This window comes from Panicum virgatum, chromosome 5N (genome assembly GCF_016808335.1).
Source record: "Panicum virgatum strain AP13 chromosome 5N, P.virgatum_v5, whole genome shotgun sequence".
In the NCBI taxonomy this organism is placed as follows: Eukaryota; Viridiplantae; Streptophyta; class Magnoliopsida; order Poales; family Poaceae; genus Panicum; species Panicum virgatum.
The window spans coordinates 68,357,161-68,378,573 of NC_053149.1; the positions used below are offsets into that span (position 1 = coordinate 68,357,161).

At 44.3% G+C, this 21,413-nt stretch overlaps 2 protein-coding genes across 2 annotated transcripts; one reads left to right on the forward strand and one right to left on the reverse strand.

The window, feature by feature from the left end:
• Nucleotides 1-15,438: 15,438 nt before the first annotated feature.
• Nucleotides 15,439-17,286, forward strand: LOC120674177. The gene is made up of 3 exons (XM_039955317.1): nucleotides 15,439-16,011; nucleotides 16,512-16,709; nucleotides 16,847-17,286. Exons 1-3 carry the CDS (start codon nucleotides 15,699-15,701, stop codon nucleotides 16,951-16,953), a joined length of 618 nt encoding a protein of 205 aa, XP_039811251.1. The 5' UTR covers nucleotides 15,439-15,698; the 3' UTR covers nucleotides 16,954-17,286.
• Nucleotides 17,287-17,498: 212 nt separating this feature from the next.
• LOC120674176 (protein CPR-5-like) lies at nucleotides 17,499-21,169 on the reverse strand. Its single transcript, XM_039955316.1, has 5 exons — nucleotides 20,837-21,169; nucleotides 19,683-19,739; nucleotides 19,575-19,610; nucleotides 18,825-19,493; nucleotides 17,499-18,707 (listed from the first exon to the last, which is right to left on the reverse strand). Exons 1-5 carry the CDS (start codon nucleotides 21,104-21,106, stop codon nucleotides 18,171-18,173), a joined length of 1,569 nt encoding a protein of 522 aa, XP_039811250.1. The 5' UTR covers nucleotides 21,107-21,169; the 3' UTR covers nucleotides 17,499-18,170.
• Between the last annotated feature and the right edge of the window lie 244 nt (nucleotides 21,170-21,413).

Sequence of the window (21,413 nt, forward strand, 5' to 3'; positions counted from 1 at the left end):
CCCGGTGCCACGGCATGTGGCGTGGGTGACACCCTGCCTTCCTTCATTTTCTCGTTCGCTGTTGCAGAGGATGAACACTGCCCCACAAGCATGAAGATCCAACCAGCGCCTGACTCCCCACGGACGGCGCCAAATGTCGTGGGATTTCTTGGGTACCCACAGCCGGGTGGCGGAGCGCACCCGCCTATTCCCAGTGAGGGAGGACTCGGGGAAGTACTTTGGCGATTGGGCTGGACTAGCTTTGAGGCAAACACACAGGAATACACGATTTAGAGTGGTTCAGGCCGCCGGAGCGTAATACCCTACGTCCACTGGGAGAACTATTGTTCTTGGTTGTGTATGAACCTATCCTCTGCCGGGTCTTGGCTTTTACCCAGCCTGAGCTTTCTTCTAGCGGGCGCCCCCCTTTTATAGACCAAGGGGTGCGGATACATAGGACGTTGGAGCCTCGACAAGTGGGCCCAACGTACTGTGCAGCATACTGCGCAGAGTACCTAAATGGCTATAGCGGTTACGAATCTTTCCTCCGACATGCTTCCATGCCCTGCTGATCCTCTGACCAAAGAGGTCTTCTCTTGTCCCGTCAGCAAGACGCCCGTTGTGGGAACGTAGCTTGCGGCGTGACCTGCTGAGGCTATTATGTAGGCGTCATAATGGGTGAAGCCGAGCCGTCAAATCCAACTGTCATGGCAGACTGATAGGCGCGGCGTGGCGGCGCCAGCAGCCCCACTATGCATCTTGGTAATACGCGATCAATAGTGCCCCCTGGTCAAAGAATCGCCTCGGCTTCTGCTACATCAATGCGGTCGTCCTCCTACCGCAATGAATGCAGTGGTTGGTGGGCCTTAATATGGAGACCAAGCAGCCTTATATACGTGCCTGTGCTTGCAGACACGTGTCGGCTCCGGACCACCCCGAGGCGGGGTGTCGATTCCTTCCCTGGGTGAGGGGTCCGGGACCCCATGGGGGGTCCGGGATTCCCTGGGGGTCCGGACCTCCACGGGAGGTCCGGAGCCTCCGGCTGTCCGGGCTGAGCGCCCGCTTCTCCCGGAACACGTGGCGTTCCAGGACCTTTCCCAGCCATGAGTCAGGTCCGGAACCGTTGCCGGGAGAACAGGACTCCGGACCACAGGGGTCCGGCTGTTTGGACGTAGTCAAGGATAACTACAAGGCTCTTGGCTAAACACAGCAAGAGGGGGTACCCCAGTCCTGGGGTACCGACAGGATGTATCCTCAGTTTTTAGAGGCCATCATGGCCATTAGCATATTCCACTAAGGCATTCTTTTACCGTTCTATATGTAAGAGAACAAGATAATACCAAAGCTGTGGCTGCAACAGAAATACTAGCGTGTCTTACTCTTTTAGTTTGGTGAGTTGAGAGCTTAAGATTTATTGTGGACTCAGTCTGCAAATACACCCTCCTTAGTGTTGTAATTTTGTAGTTTGTTACTATAAAACATAATAGTGAGCAATACTTCACTAGGATTTTAGATGCCAAATATACCCAAGTATTTTAGTTTCTCCCTGACCTGTTACTTTCTAGGATTGCAGGAATGGAGTTGATGAGTTGAGGAGAACTCAGGTGAAGAACTTCTCTTTTGCTGCAAATATTCATCTTAGAATTTAGAGTAAAATGCACTGTGGGTACATGAACTTGTAGTGCTGTGTCAAATAGGTCCATAAACTTAGAAACTGGACATCTATCCCCTCGAACTTGCGAACCCGTTCACCCCAGGTCCAGTCCGGTTTTGCATGGCTTGCATGGCACTGTGCGCCCGCGATTTGCTACAGTAAACCCGGATTTGCTATAGTTATCGTTGTTTTGTTTTTCCTTTTCTAATTTATTTCGGCTGAATTTTTGAAAAATCATAACTCTTCGATACAACATCGGATGAAGATGATTTTTATATAAAAATTGTAGCCCTCGACGAGATCTACAACTTTCTAGTTTTGAGTTTTTTCATTTGATGAAGTTAAGTTGCCCAAAAAAATTATACAAAAGTACAGCACCATAATAATCACGTACTTCTGCTTGTCGCACTAGAAAATTAATATATTTTTCTGTTTGTTGTCAAATGAAGACACTTTGTATATCAAAATTTTAACACTTTTAACGATCTAGATTCTTGTAGTTTTGAGTTTTTACATTTAAAGTTGTTAAGATGTCGATAAAATAATATAAAGCCTCAACATCTTTTGCGTACTTAATATGCTGCTTTATACTGTTTTATCGACATTTTAACAACTTCAAATATAAAAACTTAAAACTCTAAGAATCCAGATCTTTTAGAGTACTAAAATTTTAGTATACAAGTGTCTTCATTTGACAACAAACAGAAAAATATATTAATTTTCTAGTGCGACAAGCAGAAGTACGTGATTATTATGGTGTTGTACTTTTGTATAATTTTTTTGGGCAAATTAACTTCATCAAATGAAAAAACTCAAAACTAGAAAGTTGTAGATCTCGTCGAGGGCTACAATTTTCATATAAAAATCATCTTCATCCGATGTTGTATCAAAGAGTTATGATTTTTCAAAGATTCAGCCGAAATAAATTAGAAAAGGAAAAACAAAACCGCGGTAACTGTAGCAAATCCGGGTTTACTGTAGCAAATCGCGGGCGCACAGTGCCATGCAAGCCATGCAAAACCGGACTGGACCTGGGGTGAACGGGTTCGCAAGTTCGAGGGTTTAGATGTCCGGTTTCTAAGTTTATGGACCTATTTGACACAGCACTACAAGTTCATGTACCCATAGTGCATTTTACTCTAGAACTTAGTATGCTTTTTAATGTTATATGAACATACTTTGAGTTTAAAGTTTTTTCTGCACATACTTTAGTTTCAGAGTTTTGCATTTCTATTTTGGTTACCATAGAAGCATTTTTTAGAGGCTAGGGGATTATTAGTTTGATATATTAACTCTTACTTTTGTTAATGAGTAGTACGGTCTTACATACAGTATTTGTTCATTGTGGTTGCTGATTGGCCAGTTTTGTTTTTGGTTAATTAGCACTCCTGATCAATGTCTAGAAAACTACAAGTAACTTATACTATAATTACACTCACATTTAATAATATAATTTTCATGTCTAGATTTTTTATATCCAGAAACTAATCATGAAATGTTGAATTTTGTTACTTGTTATTTCCATAGGTGCTTGTACGGATATAGTCTAATATGACTGCTCCATTTCTCAGTGCTACCATGGCCGATGGTGTTGTCATTCTTGGCCATGGCCTTCCTGTGTTGTGCTATTAGTGTTGTGGTGACAGTAAGGTGAGTGGTTACTTCATTTCTGTCCCAACTACTTTTGCCCTAGTCTTCTAGAGCTGGACAAGCTAGTATGGTAGTGTCTATGTATTGTATAATTTTACTTGGTGTTCCTTTTTATTTCATTTTATCTTTGAATGCACAGACATAACTTTAGGCTTGTTTTTTATTCAAAAATACTATGTGTCAATAGTACCTAGTACTGACTGATTGGGCCACAATTGGCCAGCCTATTATTTTTTTAAATTTTCATTCAAAAGATATGAACTGCATTGCCCTTACACTATTGTTGGGTCTGTTGCCAACAGATGCTTCATAGCAGCCCGAATAAATCTAACGGGTGCAACACATTATATAGCGGACCTGTTAGGGACAGGCACACACTATAGGAACATTAAGACTTGTATGCGGAAGCAATCACTCTACAGGAAAGATGGGTGACTTACGGGAAAATAATATATAAGTCATTTTATGCAAAAAAGACAGTGACTTATACATAAGCAAAAGTAAGTCACTTGACAATGTTTTTGTCGATACTACTCTCATCTTCCTATCCTTCACTCCATATTTATTGTTCTAGAGTTATTGCGGGTGATCTCGAGTTTTGTCTGTGATCAGCTGAGGATTCTTGTTGATATAGAGTTTCAGATTTTGATCTCTCACACATACATCACTTTGAAATCTAGATGGGCCACCGTTATTCATTTAACTGTAGATTTGGTTTTGCTTTATTGATTATTGGCTCTCTAGTGAGGATGATAATTTTTTTGGAGTTTCTGTTGTAGCTTACTATTTTTGTTTCATATGACCAGATGTGATTACTTTCTGGGATTTGTAGGATTGGAGTTTATCAGTTGAGGGAAGGAGAACTCAGGTGATGAATTTTGTCTTTTCATGGAAATGTTCATTTTACAATTTAGTATGCTTATTTGTAGTTTGTTCAATACTGTTAATTAATGTTTACTTTGAATTTATAGTCCATTTGTACTCTGTTTACATCAAATTGTCTTTGTGTAAATTATGTATGTAATGCATTTAATTTTTGGATGTGGTCTGTTCGTGCTCTGGAGAGGTTAGTTGGATTTCGTAATGTTCGAGATTACTGTGTTGTTGTTGATCCAGATGGCAACTTTGCATTCATTCTATGCCCTGAACATGTTGATGCTGAGGAATTGAGGGCTAGGTATGTCATTGTTGGCGACACCAAGTTCTTCGAGTCAGTGAAAAGTGTTGTGAAGATGCCTTACTATGATGATACCAACCAGCACCCAAGGGCCTGCAACTGAGTCGGATAGTAGTTTAGTTGTATAGTAGTTTGATTGGTCTGTTATTTTGGATGGCATAATGTCAGAGTTGGTGAGGAAAAGACCAGCTTTTGAAATGTAGTTGCAAACTGATATTCTACTATCTACTTTTGGCAAGCAACCATATGTGTAATATTTAAGTTTGAATTGAAATCAAATCTGTTCAGATCCACTAAGTGTGGTTATTTTCATTGTTGGAATGTTTTTCTTTAGTCAATTATCATTTTTTTGGTTTTTGGAAGCCTTTTATCTAACCAGATCCACTAACAATTGTGGTTCATGGTCTTCTATCTTGAGACAAAATTGTTTCTGTTTTGTTTGTATAACTTTTAGTTAAGACATTACATTTTTGTTATTTTGGCTGTTCATATGTGGGGATTAGGTTGTTAATACACGTTTCTGCTCTGCTGTCTTGTAATTTGAATTCAACGCTTACAAAACAAAGTGAAGCCCAACTATATTTTTTGGGGGCTACTCACTTGATTCAGAGTTGTTCTATGATTTTTTGTTGATTAAGACAGTCAACAGAGAGTTCATAGTCCAAAAACCAGTCCACCACAGACCAACGGCTAGCCTAGAGAGCTCACAGTCCAAAAACAAGTTCATCTCGGATCAACAGCTAGTCCAAAATAGTTCAAAGAATTGTTAATGGGCACAGTACCAAACCAATAGTCAATAGAGCCCACATGCCAATTAAGACCCCACCAGAGACTAACGGCTAACCAAAAGCAGTTCAAATAATAGCCCACTGCAACACCCATTCTGGTTTTGTGTAGCCCAAGAAGTGACTTACACATAAGCAAAAAATAAGTCAATCAAAGAAAGGCAGTGACTTACGCCTAACAAAAAATAAGTTACTGAAAAAAATATAGTGACTTATGACTAACAAAAAATCAGTCACTTTACACCGAGACAGACCCATTTTTTATCGTGATTTGCACAAGTTTTCACAAAGTTGTGGTTGTCCTTCTGTTTTCACAAAAAACGTGTGAAATAACTTTTTTTATTGAAACCAGCGACTCATCTATCTATCTATACTATAAAGATAAAAAACAATTAAAAATATTTCTCACCCAAACTGAGTTCACTATACTCCTCACGCTGGACCCGCATATCAGGGCCGAGGTGATTGGGAGAGGATGGAAACCATAAAAATCGCGAGATAGAGAATGTTTCTGAAAAAAAAATATATTTTTGTGACCTCTCCGTCGGCTTACCCGCCCACCGTGCCCACCCCTTCAAAAATTCCTGCCGGAGATCATACTGTGGCGACGCAATTACGCTCCCACTCCCCAAGCGATAGCCCTGCTCTCATGCTGCAGCCCCCAGCGGCACACTCCCCCTTCTCTTCGCACCCAAAATCCTCGCCGGAGCTCATGCCGGCGGTCAGCCCAAACGCACATCGTCGGCGCCTCCAGCCACGCGCGTGCAGTTAGCTTTCCGTCACCGCGCCCTCTGCAAGAATCGGTAGAAGGAAAAACGGAGAAGGCATACAAGCCGGCGCAGCGCCAGCAGCAGCAGCTGTGCTGCTGACTGACGCCGGACCCCTTTGCGATCAACTACGGCGAAGTTCCCACCCTAGCCGTCCCGCGGCCGCCGGCCCCGCGGTCCGTCCTGCTGCTCGCGCTGCGGATCCCGGCCGCTCGTGCTACTCCGCAGCGCTGAATCCAGGCCCCACCGCATTGGCGCTTGCCTCCACCATCGATTTGTCGCATGCGAGCTTGAGGTGGATGCTAGGATTCGTTGCATGCAAGCTTAAGGTGGATGCCAAGGTGCCCGATTTGCTGTGATGTAGGCTCGATTTGGCTTTCCAGTAGTCCAGTGTTGGCAAGGAAATCCTTGCTAGCTTGCCAGGCGAGGCCTTAGCAGCAGGCCGAGGCTGCGCAAGGAGCTCGAGACGGAGGCAGCGTTGGCCGGCGGCATGTTTTGAGATATGGACGGAGGCGACGGCATGTAGATCGGGGAGGCGGTGAGAAGAGAAGACACGACACTAAGGCGGCAACAAGGAGCGGGAGAGGAGATGCAGGTCACGGCAGCTTCGCCCAAGAACGAGCGATCGAAAACAAAGATGACAGCGAGCGTCCGGTTGGCGTTCGCCGGATTGAATCGATGAAAGCGGATAAGGGCAGGGGTAAATGTGTCAGTTAAGAATTGCTAGGAGACGAAAAGAAAATAAAAAAAGGAAGTGAAATAGAGAGAAACATTTAAAATTAAAAAATTTGCTTACCCAATATCAAATACAGGAAGGGTTATGAATTATGTATCAAATATCGAAAGGCTTGCTAATTGAGATCCATATTCAGCTCAAGCTGCTAGCTTGCTTAATTAAGAAGAAAGATGAAGGAGATGCCAGATTTGAGAGAGAACGTCTGCTATTTGAGCTGGAGATTGCGACGAGTTAGCTGAGAGGGAGATAAGGTCCTGCCTCCAATGCTCTACGGTAGAATAAGGGAAGGATCTGGAATTCGAGATGTATCTCACACACAAAGAGAGAGCTTTAGTTCTCTTAGATTCTTTTACAGCTTAGATGGATGAGAGAGATGCAAAAGGATGAAGGTGAAAGATGTAAAATAAAGTTATTGCACTGACAATTATGTTTTATGTAGGCTGGGGTATCCTTTCCCTATAACTCTTGCTGATTGACATGATAATTAAGGGAAAATGGTGCCTTATGTCAGACTAAATCTACAGCTTGTTATATATGGTTTGTGTGACAGCTCAGGTTTTTAAATAGCCAATTTAGGGTAAGTAGAACCAAATCATGCATCATTAAATAGGAAGCCTTGAATTAATGCATGTGTATGCATGAATGTCTATATGTATGTGTGTCTGTGTGTGTGAACACAGGGGAGAACACTTAAATAACTTGTGAACCGATGCATGTGTGCATGTGAAATTGATTAGGCATCTCATTAACATCAGGATAAACCAAAGTTTAGTTGATGTCAAGGGGAGAAAATGAAGTTTTACACATGAAATGACGAGTTCTTCAAATTACAGCTTTTAACGTTTAAATCATCTTTCAAATCGTAACGAACAGGTATTAAAAATGAATTTTAAACTGTTGCTCAAATCAATTTTTGTTCAAAACCAAAGTTGAAGGTTTTCAAAAGACGACCAACCACACAAAAATGGGAGAAAAGGGTGATTTCCGAAGCATATACGATATTTTCAAATGCATTCAAGTTTCAATTTTTTTTATCTTTCAAACCAGTGTTCAAATGAAAAAGTGCCTAAAACAAAAGTTGTAGATCTCGAAATTTTAAGAAGTTTGATATTCAAAAGTTTTTGATTTGACCTTTAGAATAGGGAGAAAAATTGAGTTTATGAGCTGGAGTTTTGAAACTTTGTTTTAATTACGAAAATGCCCTCACTCCATCTCATCTCTCTGTTTTCCCCCGTGACGCCGTTCGCCGCCGGACGTCGAGGCCGCTGGCCACGCGCCGCGCCCCAGCCCTCTCCGCGCCCCTGGTGCCCTCCTGGAGATTCTCGAACCGCCACGCGTCGCCGTCCCCTGCACGCACGCCGAGGATGGACGTCGAAGCACCACGGCGACGCCGTGCAGCGACGGCCGACCGCGCCTCGCCTCCTCCCTCGCCCGTTTCCTCCCCTTTGGCCCGTGCAGCAGACGTGCTCGACCCCCTCTCCACTCCTTTCCCTTTCTCCAGAGCCGACCCGAGTTTTTCCCTGCGCCAGGGAGCTCGTCCTCGCATCCATGGCGCCGCCGCCCACGGCCTCCACGCGGAGCCCCCTCTTCTGTCCCCCCTCGACCCAAGCCACCCCCGGGAACGAGTCCCTCTCGGCTCACTGATCCTCCCAAGCCCGCTCACCGCCGCCCCAACCCTTCGGAGCGCCGCCGCCGCGGTTTGCCATCGCCGCCGCCCCTAGGTCATCGTGGAGCCCCTAGCTCCGGCCTTCCTCCGCCAAATCCAAACCCCTAACGAGCTCCACCGGTCCACACTGGTCCTCCTAGGCTCGATCCCGCCCCGAATCGGCCGCCGGAGCGCCGCCTTCGCCGTGAACCGCCGCCGCCGACCACTGGCGCCTGTGGAGCCGCCGCCTCGGACCTCCTCCCCGCGAACCAAGGGTACCCAGAGGTGCGGCTCAGTCCCCTTTTCCTTTTCCCCATCCTAACCCTCGCCGCCGGCGAGTAAACACGCCGGAAATCCGGCCGCCGCCGGTCCTCTGTTTTACCCAAACCGGTCAGGGACCTCGGGTTGAAATTCTAGAAAATCCAGGGGGTTGTTTGAATAGCCTATGACTCAGATGAATAGTGCTTTAAGGACCTCTTTGTTATTTCTAGCTGTAAACTTTGAAATTCAATATAAATTCTTAGAAAATTCGTAAAATAGCAAATCCAGTTGTTCTGGAATCCTTATGAAAATCTCTATGCATTAGAATCAAAATATGATGGGAGTTTGTTGAAAGTTTTTGCTGTACAAATTGATTTGTGTCACTAGGTACATAAAGACTAGTTGTTTTATCTTTTCCTTAACTATTGTTTGAAGCCATGTCTTGCTGTGAAATTTTTATGGTGAGATGTTCATGTGACTCTAGTGTTACTATAAAAATTTCGTAGTCAGTTCTCATGAGTAGCTATTTCTTTGATTTAATGCTTGTTTAGTAAAATTTAATTATGGTAAATAGTTTCTGTTCATGAAAAATCATGAAAATATTTCTGAGTGTTCTTTTTAAAAATCTTAGCTTGTACATGAAGTTTGAGCACTAGTTCATTACTAGAACAGGAGATAAAAATGAATCTTGTTAATCTGATGTATGTTTTGTTTATTTTCTCAGAATTAATTATGTGTAGATAAAATCATTAAAAATTCACAGTGTCTAAATAATCCCTTTTTAAGCCTACTGTTAAATTTTGAGCATCTGTTTTTCTCTGGTTTAACCTGTATAATTCAATCTTTATCTAGGTGTTGTCTGAATGAATGAATTGTTTTGAATAAATGGCTACATGTTTTGGCATGAAATTTACAAGATAGTTTACTCTGTTCATATTCTGTTTAGTGTAATTTTTTCTAAATTTATTACTATTTTTTCTCTGAGTTGTTAATTTATTAACAAACCATGATTTAATTGCTATAGGAAACTACTCCCACTTGTTTAGGAAGTTAGTATAGCTGTCTTGTGCTGTTGATCATGATGCCTTGTGTAGTTAGATATGTTGAGTTACTACTCTATAAATGACTGCCCAGGAAATGTTAATTAAGAAGTTTCACATCAAACTCACATCATGTTGGGCTACAACTTTATCGTGAAGGAAAAATAATAAAACCTAAATTGCGAAACAACTCGGAACTGTGCATTCATACGTATACATTGTTGCATTTCATTTAGGTACGATAGATAAACCACGTGAAGGATGTGACGTTGGAGCCAAGCCAGAAGACGGTGAATGGTGGAAACGTCTAGAAGATGGACGGATGGATCTCGATGTGCACGACTGAAGGAAGATGCTCGCCGAGCAGTTGTTCTCTAACTAACACTAACCTAGTGTTAATTCCAGGTAAGCCCCGGAGCATGTCCTATCTATTTTAAATTTATGCAACTTATTACTGTTTCTATCTACTTGCGCATTTAAGTTTACAGGAGTTGCTTGGAACCTTAGCTGCATGATCCTAGGTACATATGCTTGAACACTAGTATGTGTAGGTCGCTAGTTGGCTAGGCTAATGGTTCGGTAGAAGTCGAGTGATTCCCTGTCACTCTCGAGAATTATAGGAATTGAATGTCTACTACATACTGCAACTATAAGGTTCACGGGCGGGGTTGTGGTACTTGTGATACCCCGTCTGTTTAGTGAAAATGGATAAGGCCGCAGTGTGTGGTAGTGGTGGTTAAGCTTTTGAACGTACTAACCACATGCCGAGAAATATGGTAATCGGTAAGATTAAGTACATGATCGGCCCGGCGAGTGGACTTTACTTTCACCCTCTTTGAATGTTGTTCTCATGCGGCCACATGCGGGTGCAAGGAGGCTCACGACCCGGCGCCGTATCGTGGCGTGGATCCTTGTACTCGAAGTGGGTGACCCTGATCCACAACCCGAAAACAAAGGGGAAAAGTCGCGTGGGTGACTTGGTTCCCATACGTGTGTGTTAGGTCTGCCTGGCCAGGTTAACAAATTCGATTCGAATCGTCCGCTTCTCACGGTTTGGGATTGCTTAACCCTTTTACCACATAGAGTAAGAAGTGAAAGATGATGATGATGAATATGGTTGGTTGGATGATAAAAGATAATTGTTTTCACCATGTATGCTATTGGATAGATGCCCATTTAGAATGGTTAATTAAACTAGAACCTGAAAGCTAAAACCTGAAATTAAGGATCTACTCTTTACTGTTTTTCGGCAATACAAACCCCTCAAGCCAAAAGCCTTGCATGTCTAGATAAAGGGCTAAGTATACTCTTAGTCGGGTGAGACTTGCTGAGTATTAGTATACTCAGCCTTGCTTGTGGCTTTATTTTTCAGGTGGTACATCTGAGGATGGATGATGTCATATACGGGCTTCATCATGACGTCTTGTTTCATCGCTAGACTATCGTTCGTTTTCCGTCACTCTTAAGCTCTGTTATACTTTTATGAATTTAAATTTGGTTTGTAATAATAATTCAATTTGATACTCTATGCTGTAAAATTTGTGGAAAGTTGCATTCTCTGGACTGCTTTGTCGATCCTGTTCAAGTGGTTTAATCGGGATTTTACCCGACAGCACTGTCGGATTACTCCGTTTTAAGTGCGTGTTAACCCTGATTGTTGTTTTGATGATGGTTAGCATGCTTAAACCGGATTAATTTAGACGGGACTGCCACAGTTTTGCTCCTCAGCCCCGGCGACTAACATATCCAGATTATCTAGCCTAATTGTGCTATGACAAAGAAGGATATCAATATGTGGTTTTCACGAGTACATGCGAGAGAAATTTCTTAATTTCAACGGAAAGGGTCAGTGACATAGCATGGCAGGAGACTAACTTCTGTCCATAGCGGAGGTGGACATGCTTATCCAGGTTGAGTTTATAATTATTATTTCTTTCTAATAATGTCAATGGAAACTGGTTCGTAAATGAAACGATAATGTATTATATCTGCGAGTGTAAATAAATTTATAAAAAGCCATAACAACTGATTCAAATTTGATTTGAATACAGTATGATGTGATTATAATGAATTGTTGTGAATTAAATCATTGTTTGGGAGTTGTCCACTCATATTATATATAGTACCTGCTACCTGCACTCCTTGCCGTCCCTCATGTCTGACCACTCTCTTTGCTCCTCCAAGGAGAACTCAACCACACGCCGAAGATTTTTTTCAGATTTGAAAATTTCTGGGTACACATGGAAGGATTCAAGGAGGTAGTACAAGAAGCCTGGAACAAACCGGTGCAATCACAGCAGCCTTTAAAACGCCTGCACATTAAGATGGCACGGACAGCTAAAGCTATCAAGAGGTGGAAAAAAAACAAAAATTGGAGACACAAAACTACAGCTAGCAATAGTTAAAGAAATCATTCTACGCCTTGAAACCGCCCAAGAGGACAAATCACTATCACAAGAACTCGAACTTCTCAGGCGACTAAAAGTTCGCTCGGTGGGGTTGGCGATGATCGAAAAATCAAGGATACGCCAGCGCTCTAGACTCACATATATCCGCTTTGGGGATGCCAACACAAAATTCTTCCAACTCCGAGCAAATTCAAGGAAAAGAAAAAACTTCATCCAATGCTTGCATACTACTAAAGGGCCCGTGTTCCGACATGAAGACAAGGAAAAAGTGATCACCGACCACTTCCGACAGCACCTTGGCACATCCACAATTAGGCCAGCCACCTTCCACTGGCCTTTACTAGGGTACCAGCAGCATGACCTGTCCTCACTCGAGCCCCCCTTCACACAAGAGGAAATTGAAGACACAATCTTCTCCATGCCCAGCAATAAAGCGCCAGGGCCTGACGGCTTCATGGGTATTTTCTTTAAGGAATGCTGGGAGATAATAAAGTATGACCTGACAGCTGCGTCAACCAGCTACATAATTTGAATGCCCAGCACCTCAGCCTACTCAACTCGGCCAACATTATCCTCATTCCGAAAAAGTTGGATGCAAAACATGTGGGCGACTATCGACCCATTAGCCTGATCCATAGTTTCGCAAAGATTTTCTCTAAATTGTTGGCCAACAGGCTCGCCCCCCACCTCAACAGGCTGGTTTCAATCTGCCAAAGTGTTTTCATCAAATGACGTTGCATCCAAGATAACTTCCTCTATGTCCAAAGCACAGTGCGGAGACTTCACAGACTAAACAAACCGGGCCTTTTTTTTGAAACTGGATATCCAAAAAGCCTTTGACACCATTAATTGGAGTTACTTGCTGGAGGTCCTGCAAACATTAGGCTTCGGACCAAAATGGCGTGAATGGATCTCCTTCCTCTTCAGCACGGCAACGTCGAGAGCACTTCTTAATGGCAGCCAAGATGACAGTTTTGCGCATAAACGGGGAGTGCGACAAGGTGACCCTCTCTCCCCCATGCTCTTCATCCTTGCCATTGATCCACTACAAAAAATTCTTGACCTCGCAACGCAGCAAGGAGTACTCACACCACTCCCCTTCGCAACGGCAAAATTTAGGACCTCTCTTTATGCTGATGCTGCTGCAATTTTCATCAACCCAAACCAAAATAAGGTGCACGCAGTCAAAGATATCTTGGAAAGGTTTGGTAATGTAACCGGCCTGGTCACAAACTTTGAGAAAAGCTCCGTCCATCCAATCAGATGTGAGAATATTGACCTCGACCATGTGCTCCAACCTTTCCCTGGGGCTCGTATGGCCTTCCCATGCAAATATCTAGGCCTCCAACTGCACACTCGCACTCTAAAGAAAATTCATGTGCGACCTTTGATTGAAAAAATCGGACAGCGCCTCCAAGGTTGGAAAGGAAAACTCCTGAACCGTGCTGGCCGGTTAACTTTGGTAACTTCAGTGCTATCCTCCATGCCGGTATATCATCTGGCAATCTCCCCGCTAGCAGTCTGGGCAAGAAAACAAATTGATAAGATACGACACTCCTTCCTTTGGAAAGGCGAAGAGGTTGCAAATGGTGGCCATTGCTTGGTTAACTGGTCCACTGTCAATAGGCCGAAGGACTTGGGCGGCCTTGGAGTGTTGGACCTGGACAAATTTGGTAGAGCTCTTCGGGTGCGATGGATGTGGCAGGAGTGGCATGCTGAGAACAAACTTTGGGGCGGCCTAGAAATTCCTTGCACTGAGATGGATCGTCTCTTGTTCAATGCATCCACCACCATAACTATCGGTAATGGAAAGAAAACAAGATTTTGGCACCACGCCTGGCTAGACGGAGAGGCGCCTAGGAATCTGGCCCCACACCTCTTTGAACTGGTACAAAGAAAGCACAAAACAGTAGCACAAGAGCTGGTAAACAACTCTTGGATCAGCGCGCTACAATATAAAATAACAAATGCCACCCAACTTGAGGAGTTTGTATCGTTATGGATTCGAATTCAGGGAGTGGCCCTAAATTCAGAGATTGAGGACACCATCACAAGGAAATGGACACCGGATGGCATCTATTCGGCGCGGTCAACATATCGGGCTCAGTTTATCAGATCATTTAGGAACTTCAACACCGAGCTCATTTGGCGCGCGAGGACTGAAAACAAGTGCAAAGTGTTTGCTTGGATTCTTATCCAAGATAAAGTCCTAACAGCTGACAATCTTGCGCATCGGGGTTGGCCGCATCAGGCCTCTTGTACTCTCTGCAATGGACCTATAGAGACTGGTCAACACCTCTGTTTACTTTGCCCTTTTGCCCAGGCAGTCTGGAGCCAGGTCCTATCTTGGGAGAACTGGTCTCTCCCCCAACATACCAATCCGGCAAATTTTGATTGCATCAGTGGTTGGTGGGAGGAAGCAATAAAGACTGTGCACAGGAATCAGCGTCGTGATTTCAACGGTTTGGTGATATACATTATGTGGAATTTGTGGAAAGAGCGGAACCGGCGTATTTTTGACAACAAACTCCAATCTGTGTAACAGGTGGCGGAAAGAGTTAAGGAGGATCTTGTGCTTTACAAGAGGGCTTTTAGTAACACACCGTCTTAGTTTCAGACTCCTGGGTTGTAACACTGGGGCTGTTTCATGTGTTTTTTCGGGGTCGACCCTATTCCTCGGTTCGCGGCTAGGCCACCGAGCGTTGTATATATAACATCTTCTCTTTCTTTCTTAATTAAAAGGCAGAGCTCCTGCCATCCCGTTAAAAAAAAAGTATGTGCGGCATATGATTACTAGTGTTGACAAATGATTGTAGATTTGTGACATGCCCGAAGCCTAGCTTAGGTTAAGCGACCACAATATTCAAACTAATGGCCATTTTAGCGATTTGCAGCCACATAATATTATCACGTTTTTCTCTATCCTTTTCGTCATTATTGGTACATAATTTTTCATCAATCAATATAACATAGAGTATCGGCAATAACTTTTACATCAACCATCACAACATTTTTGAACTATATAGTTTCTTTAATATAAGTGCTAATAATTTCTTTAACAACATTTTTGAAATAACTTTAACATCAGCCAACATTTTTTACTGTGTACTCCCTTTTTCTTTCTCCTGTGTGGCTGTGTGTCTATGAGTTCGAACCTTGAAAAAGTTCAGGGCCTTCCTTTAAAAAAAAAGTTCAGGGCCTGCCGTAATAGATATTCGTCCCGCCGAAGACAATTCGTCCTCAACCGACATGGCCCGTGGAGTATTGTTGTTGATTAGCGAATCTCCAAGGCCCATCCAGAAACAAAGCCCATAACGACGCTGGATTCAATGACCGCGTGGGCCGGGCAAACCTACTTGCTGCCGCCCAACAACGCGACGGGGCCCAGGATTCAGCGACGGACGGGGGTGTCCGACTCCGACCGCGCGGCGACGCTTCTAGACTTGTTGCCCTCCCCCAGAAAGGAAAGAGCACGCATCAGCAGGCAGCAGCACCGGAGCAGAGGCAGCGACAAGAGTCCAGACCGTTCTCCGTGTCTCTCCCCGCCCCGCCCCGCCACGCCACGCCCTTCCGAAGCATCACCTCACCCGCTCGCGATGGGCTCGCCGCTCCGCACCGTGCACCTCCGCCGCTCGTCGTCCTCGTCGCCGGGCGGCACCGTGGCGATCGCGGTGGACGGCGGCTCCGGGGTGGACCTGGCCCGGGTGGGGCTCGCGCTGGGGCTGGACCCGGCCTCCGTCCGCCCCAACGGCTACTTCCTCAGCCGCGGCCCCGGCCACGTCTGCTCCGCCGTCACGTGGCGCGCGCTCCTCAACTTCTTCGCCGCGCGCGGGCTGCCCACCGGCGCCGACGCCGCCGCGCCCGTCGCCGTGGACGGCAAGCCAGCCGCGCCGCCTGCCCCGCCCTCAGGTGCGTTCAGGCTCAGGCCTCCCCCTCGTTTAGGAACTGTTAATCCTTGATTGATACGATTGCTAACTGGTAGAGGAGTACGGAGCAATGTCTCTGGATTACTGGATGTTACAATGTGCGGTCGGGGTTCCGGGATCAAGTGGGGATGATCGACGCCTGTGAAGTTTTGTTTTGTAGTATTCAGGATCGTGCAGATTCTATGCCTGGTTGGTTTCTCATGTGATCTTATCAGCTTCAACGTTCATTAATACCAACGGGGTTAACGAAATTGCTGCTACTTAGATTGTGAATGATTAGTTTTTTTTTCAAAAAAAAAAGATTTTGAATGATCGAATACCACCAAAGTTTCTAAATTACTGGACTACTCTGATTCTGCACGTTGATTCGTTAAACATATTCATGAACGTGTGAACAGTGGACATTATGGCGTATATTACACTTGTGGAAGATCATTTCAGATACTCACATAGTCGTTTGGTCTGCGAAATTGAATTTTTCAGATCCTATAACTCTTGTGTCCTCAAAGCGAAAATCTGGACTCGAGGTAGAAAGGCGTTCCAAGAGGACCAAGCCTCAAGAGAACAGATCAAGAGGTGATGATGTACTTGGTGAAGAAATCGTCCTTGGTTTGAAGAGAAGACTCAGATTGGATGACACAATTCCAGCAAAAAAGATTAAGCAAGAGGCGCACGGTTCAGGTGAGTGACAATGCAACTGACAAATTCTCATGTGTTAACTAACTAGTGTTTTATATTTATTCATATACAATCGAGAACATATTCTAAACTCTTTTCTGTTTCTTCCTGCATTATTCGGTGATCAATCGATGGAGTAGACACACAGCAGCCGGTTAAATTCTCTTGCAGCTTTGTAAATGCAAATGGAAAGCGGGCACGGGAGGAGGAGATGATCGCTTCGCTTTCATGTAAAAGAGTTCGGTGATAGAGAATGCGCACAAGCCTTCGAAAACACGCTTCGCGGTCGCGGCAGAGAATACGAACAAACCTTTGAAAACACGCATCGCGGCATCAGTCCGCTTAAGGCATCCTCCAGAGGTGAGGTAAATTGTCATGCCTGATTGTATGTTCCAGAGGTCATGTAGGCTTCATCAGCCAAAAGGCCATAGAATTTTGCTTGGAGGCAATTGTTGATGCAGCTACTGTATGCTGCACTTCAGCAGTCCCGTGTACTGTGTACATCCGTGTGATTGGCATGATATCTGTAACTGGAAAGATGTTATCTGTGAATATCAAAATGGCCGTAACTGGAATTTTACCTTCAGAAGCCTAGAAAGTCTGTAATTTTTGCATTTGTTGCATGACAGCAACTACAGTGAGTGCTGAATAAGAACAGGGTTGGTGTGTATTGTTCATACGAATAATTGGACAGACATACATCAAACTCTCCAGCAAACCCGCATACTCGCAAGTATGCATATTGTCAGGGCTAGAATGCAAGCGCGTGTAAAAAATTAGTAAGCAGATGAAAACATCGAACGGATGTACCAGCTTGTCAGTACAGCTTCAAAAATTCACTCATGCCCGGAGATCTCCTTCAGCACACAACTTGCTAAAGCAGTAAACATATAGAATAATCGTCCAATGCCTATACAAACTGGCTCTCATGATATTTACAATGAACAAAGAAATTATCAAGCTACAACAAAGACAACAAAAGGATTTTGATAGACCGACAGAGTTTCCAACTGGTGGACAAAAGTCTACTGTGCTGTATTGTGAACTTGCACCGTGAAATCAAAGGCCTATGGCTAAACGAGGCACTTGAAATCCAATTGATGTAAGATCACAACAGTGAAAGCCTAAATCCTCAGAAGTTTCGACTTCGGTGGAAGGAGATATCCATCACATCATATTAGCCAAACATCTTGACTCTTGAGTTGATCAATATGCTCCGTAGCTGCTACAGAACTATCCCATTATATTAGCCAAAGATGGGAGCACATTAAGTTGGATCAATATGCTCTGTAGCTGCTGCAGAACTACAGACAACTTTTCTTCCTCTGTGCAGTCCCATCGAATAAGCTTTCCTTGCTTATTGCTGAAGCTTTTCTCAGAGAGTGATTTCACTTCTCCAGCAAACCTGCTTGCCCAGCTGACACAAAAGGGCATAACCATGCTAATCATTGCAGCCAAGATCTTTTAGGCTTCAATTTCCTCACCAACAAAGATGGATTTTACTTCTTGACTGAAATGATGAAGCCAGTCTGAAAGAGAAGCAAACGGCAGGAAGCCAGTCAAGGCTGGGATAATAAACCCCAGCAGGGCATAAAATATCCACCGGCGAATCCAATATGGGAACCAAACAACTTCCTTGGTGTGAGATACTGATCTAGGACCATGAAGAACTCGGTACAAGACAGATGGATAACAATTTCCAAGTAAATGGATGGAACAAAGAACCTCCCAGCATATGAGCCAGATGTTCCCATCACCGCCAAGAGTGTTTGCACAAAACCTTCCAGCAAAGCCGCAAATAACTCCCAACAGAATGAAATTGAAAGTTACTGGCATATTTGTTCCAGACACTGCAGAACGCTGGAACGCTAACCAAGCAATTGACACAATCATTACTATGCCAAAACCCATACGTGTTGCTGCTATGAAATGACATCTTAAGAAGAGCAACCCGGAATTGAAGTTTGACACTGAATTTGGCACCCACCATGATTTAGATCCCTGCAAGAGGAGGCAAAAGAGAGAGAATCTTTCTGATTATCACACAGGTTTCTTGAGATTGTATTATTTATTGGTCACTGATTAAAAAAAAGAATATGAGACAGATGATGAGCTTACCCTCGAAGTGACTGAACACACTGCTGTAATATCAGTTATTCTTTGGTATGAATAAATATAAGTTCCGTAACCAAAGCATACCGACATGATAATCACTGCACTAACAAGAAAATCTGTGAGTGTCCTCAGTAGTTGTGCATGCCTTGCGTCCTGCATCTCGGTCTTCAATTTCTCCCCTCGGAAGGAAGCTTTCTGAAATCCCAAGGATAACTTCATCTTTTCTAACATGTGTGAGTAGGAGTTAAGTTCTAGTTGAGACTGTTTTAGTTGCAATTTTCTCATGCTAAGGCCTATCTCAAATTCCTTTAGCTCGTTTGACCGGGTTTGCTCTTTCAAAGATCTCTCGAATGCATTAAGGATCTGCTGATCAGCTTCAGTAGAAGATATGCCACGAGTGCGACGGTTCAGCTGCTGATTGCCACCAGCATAAAGAACAAGCTGACTTTCTACTGAGACCGAAATGTCCTGCTTGATTTCCTGTGAGGGCTTTTGTAGACCACCAGTGCTCAACATGCTTGCAGCTGCAGAGTCTTCATGCTTAAAAGAACATTGAGGAATATGACATTGTTCATAAACAGGCATCTCATTAACAAGATGGAGTGTCGTCAGTGTGCTGCTGAATGATTTCTCGAAATTTCTCATAAAACTGTCTAACTTGTCGCCATATATCTACACAGATGATAAGTGAAAGACATATCAGGATTTTTAGTAACAACTGAGCTGTGTGATAATAAAGGGAACCAGGCTTACATTTCTCAATGATTCCTTCACCGCCAATGTACAGATCTGCATCGAAAATCCATACTCAGTTTCAGACTTGGTTTTGTAGATGTTTTAGTCAAGTTGCAGTACACTAACCTTCGAAAGGAGTGCAGGTTGTAATCTTTCCCCTGAGCGAGTCTTTGTATTGACAACCTGCAGACAATGAAGGTTTATCCTTATTGACCTGAACAAAAAAAACTTAACACATGTACAAAATATGACATGATCATGCTAACGTCAAGTTGTATGCGGGTAAATTGGTGAAATTATAGGATATGCTTCAGTGCACTCTGTGCACATTGATGATGTAACTATGCATGTGAAATCGAGAGTGGATGAACAGAAACAGATGACACATTGTGAGCATACAATCGTAATAATAGTGATTAGGAAGGGTAGGAGAAAAGGACAGCACACATGACTACCAGAATTTTACTGTGGTTGGTGGTCACTATGAATTTGCAACGTAAAGCTATGTGTGGTTTTAAATTGGTTAGCAAATATAGCAATATTAAATTTGTTACTTCTTATTGTGGGAAAAGCCCTGCAAGTGGTCACTATGAATTTGCAACGTAAAGCTATGTGTGGTTTTAAATTGGTTAGCAAATATAGCAATATTAAATTTGTTACTACTTATTGTGGGAAAAGCCCTGCAAAGCCCATATGGGCATACAACAATTATGCTCAATTTCTCTCCTCTTTGATCCCATAATCAGTGAATATGGTGAACGTCTGAGTTTTAGTACCTTGCTGCTTCCATGTGATTTTGAAACAGATAAGAGAGAATCTCATGATCACTAACTGCGAAGAAGGCACAAGTCATACAGAAGGGGGTAACAATTAATTTTGAAGACGTTGGTCGATATTTAAGTCATCTACTGGCCTAAACAGGAATCTAACTAATATCCATTATCCAACATCATGAAACAATGACAAGCAGGGAGCTAGTATCTAGAAACTAGCAAACGAAAGCATGTCCATTCCTCTTCCTCCCCCTCAAAGGATGCACCTTTGTGTGCCGTATCATTTCACTAGCCCCAGCCCCCAAGCTACCACATCACATTTCAAGCGCCATCGCTCAGAACCGCAAAACAAAATTGATTTCGGTAGTTCACCATACAAATCTTTACGGTTTGTAGCTATCGGTAACAGGGTCGTAATTGAGCAGAACGCTTAAAAAAGAGTAAAAATAAGGACATGAACATCCGTCAAGCCCTCCCGACCCGTGGAAATGGAACGCACGGACGCACCTGAGCTAGGACGGCCGCGAATGACATCCCCAGGGGCAGCGCGAGGTCATCCTGCACGCCGGCGCCGCCCCCGCCCCCGCCCCCGCCCCCGGCGGACAGGGTTGGCTCCTGCCGCCTTCGCCGCAGCCGGAGCCGGACCCCCCTGCGCAGACGGGTGGTCCGGGAGGCAGAGCCGCGCGCGGAGGAGGCCGACGCCGCCGAGGAAGACGCAGCGTCGTCGGCGTCGGCGCCGGAGGGGTCGCCGGGTTGGTAGGGGCAGCCCGTGTCCATCTCGGCGGGGGTGGCACCCGTTCTGGCCTCTCTCTGGGGTGGTACCCTTCAGGCCGGCCTTGGTGTGATTCGGTTCCGTTTTGAGACTTCCTCCGCTGGAATTTGGAAGGGTGGTGCGAACGGGGAGCGTCGAGGTGGCGTGGGAAAGGAAATTTATTACGAGAGGCTGAATTAGCCGTTGAAGTAAAAATTCTGGGAAACTTTTCGGACAATTCGAAGAAAAAGATTGTTTTTTCTTTGGTTGCGGAGGTCGGAGAGCGGCGCACGTCTGGCTGTTGGGTTGGGCCAGCCCGTGCCTCCTCGGCCC

Excerpts from the sequence above, each read along its gene's own strand:
- LOC120674176 (XM_039955316.1), bottom strand. The coding sequence starts at position 21,106 with ATGGACACGGGCTGCCCCTACCAACCCGGCGACCCCTCCGGCGCCGAC. Across the intron at positions 19,494-19,574 it reads TGAAGGAATCATTGAGAAAT|ATATATGGCGACAAGTTAGA; the intron begins GTAAGCCTGGTT and ends TCATCTGTGTAG. Across the intron at positions 18,708-18,824 it reads TGTGTTCAGTCACTTCGAGG|GGATCTAAATCATGGTGGGT; the intron begins GTAAGCTCATCA and ends CTCCTCTTGCAG.
- LOC120674177 (XM_039955317.1), top strand. The coding sequence starts at position 15,699 with ATGGGCTCGCCGCTCCGCACCGTGCACCTCCGCCGCTCGTCGTCCTCG. Across the intron at positions 16,012-16,511 it reads GCCGCCTGCCCCGCCCTCAG|ATCCTATAACTCTTGTGTCC; the intron begins GTGCGTTCAGGC and ends TGAATTTTTCAG. Across the intron at positions 16,710-16,846 it reads GCAAGAGGCGCACGGTTCAG|ACACACAGCAGCCGGTTAAA; the intron begins GTGAGTGACAAT and ends TCGATGGAGTAG.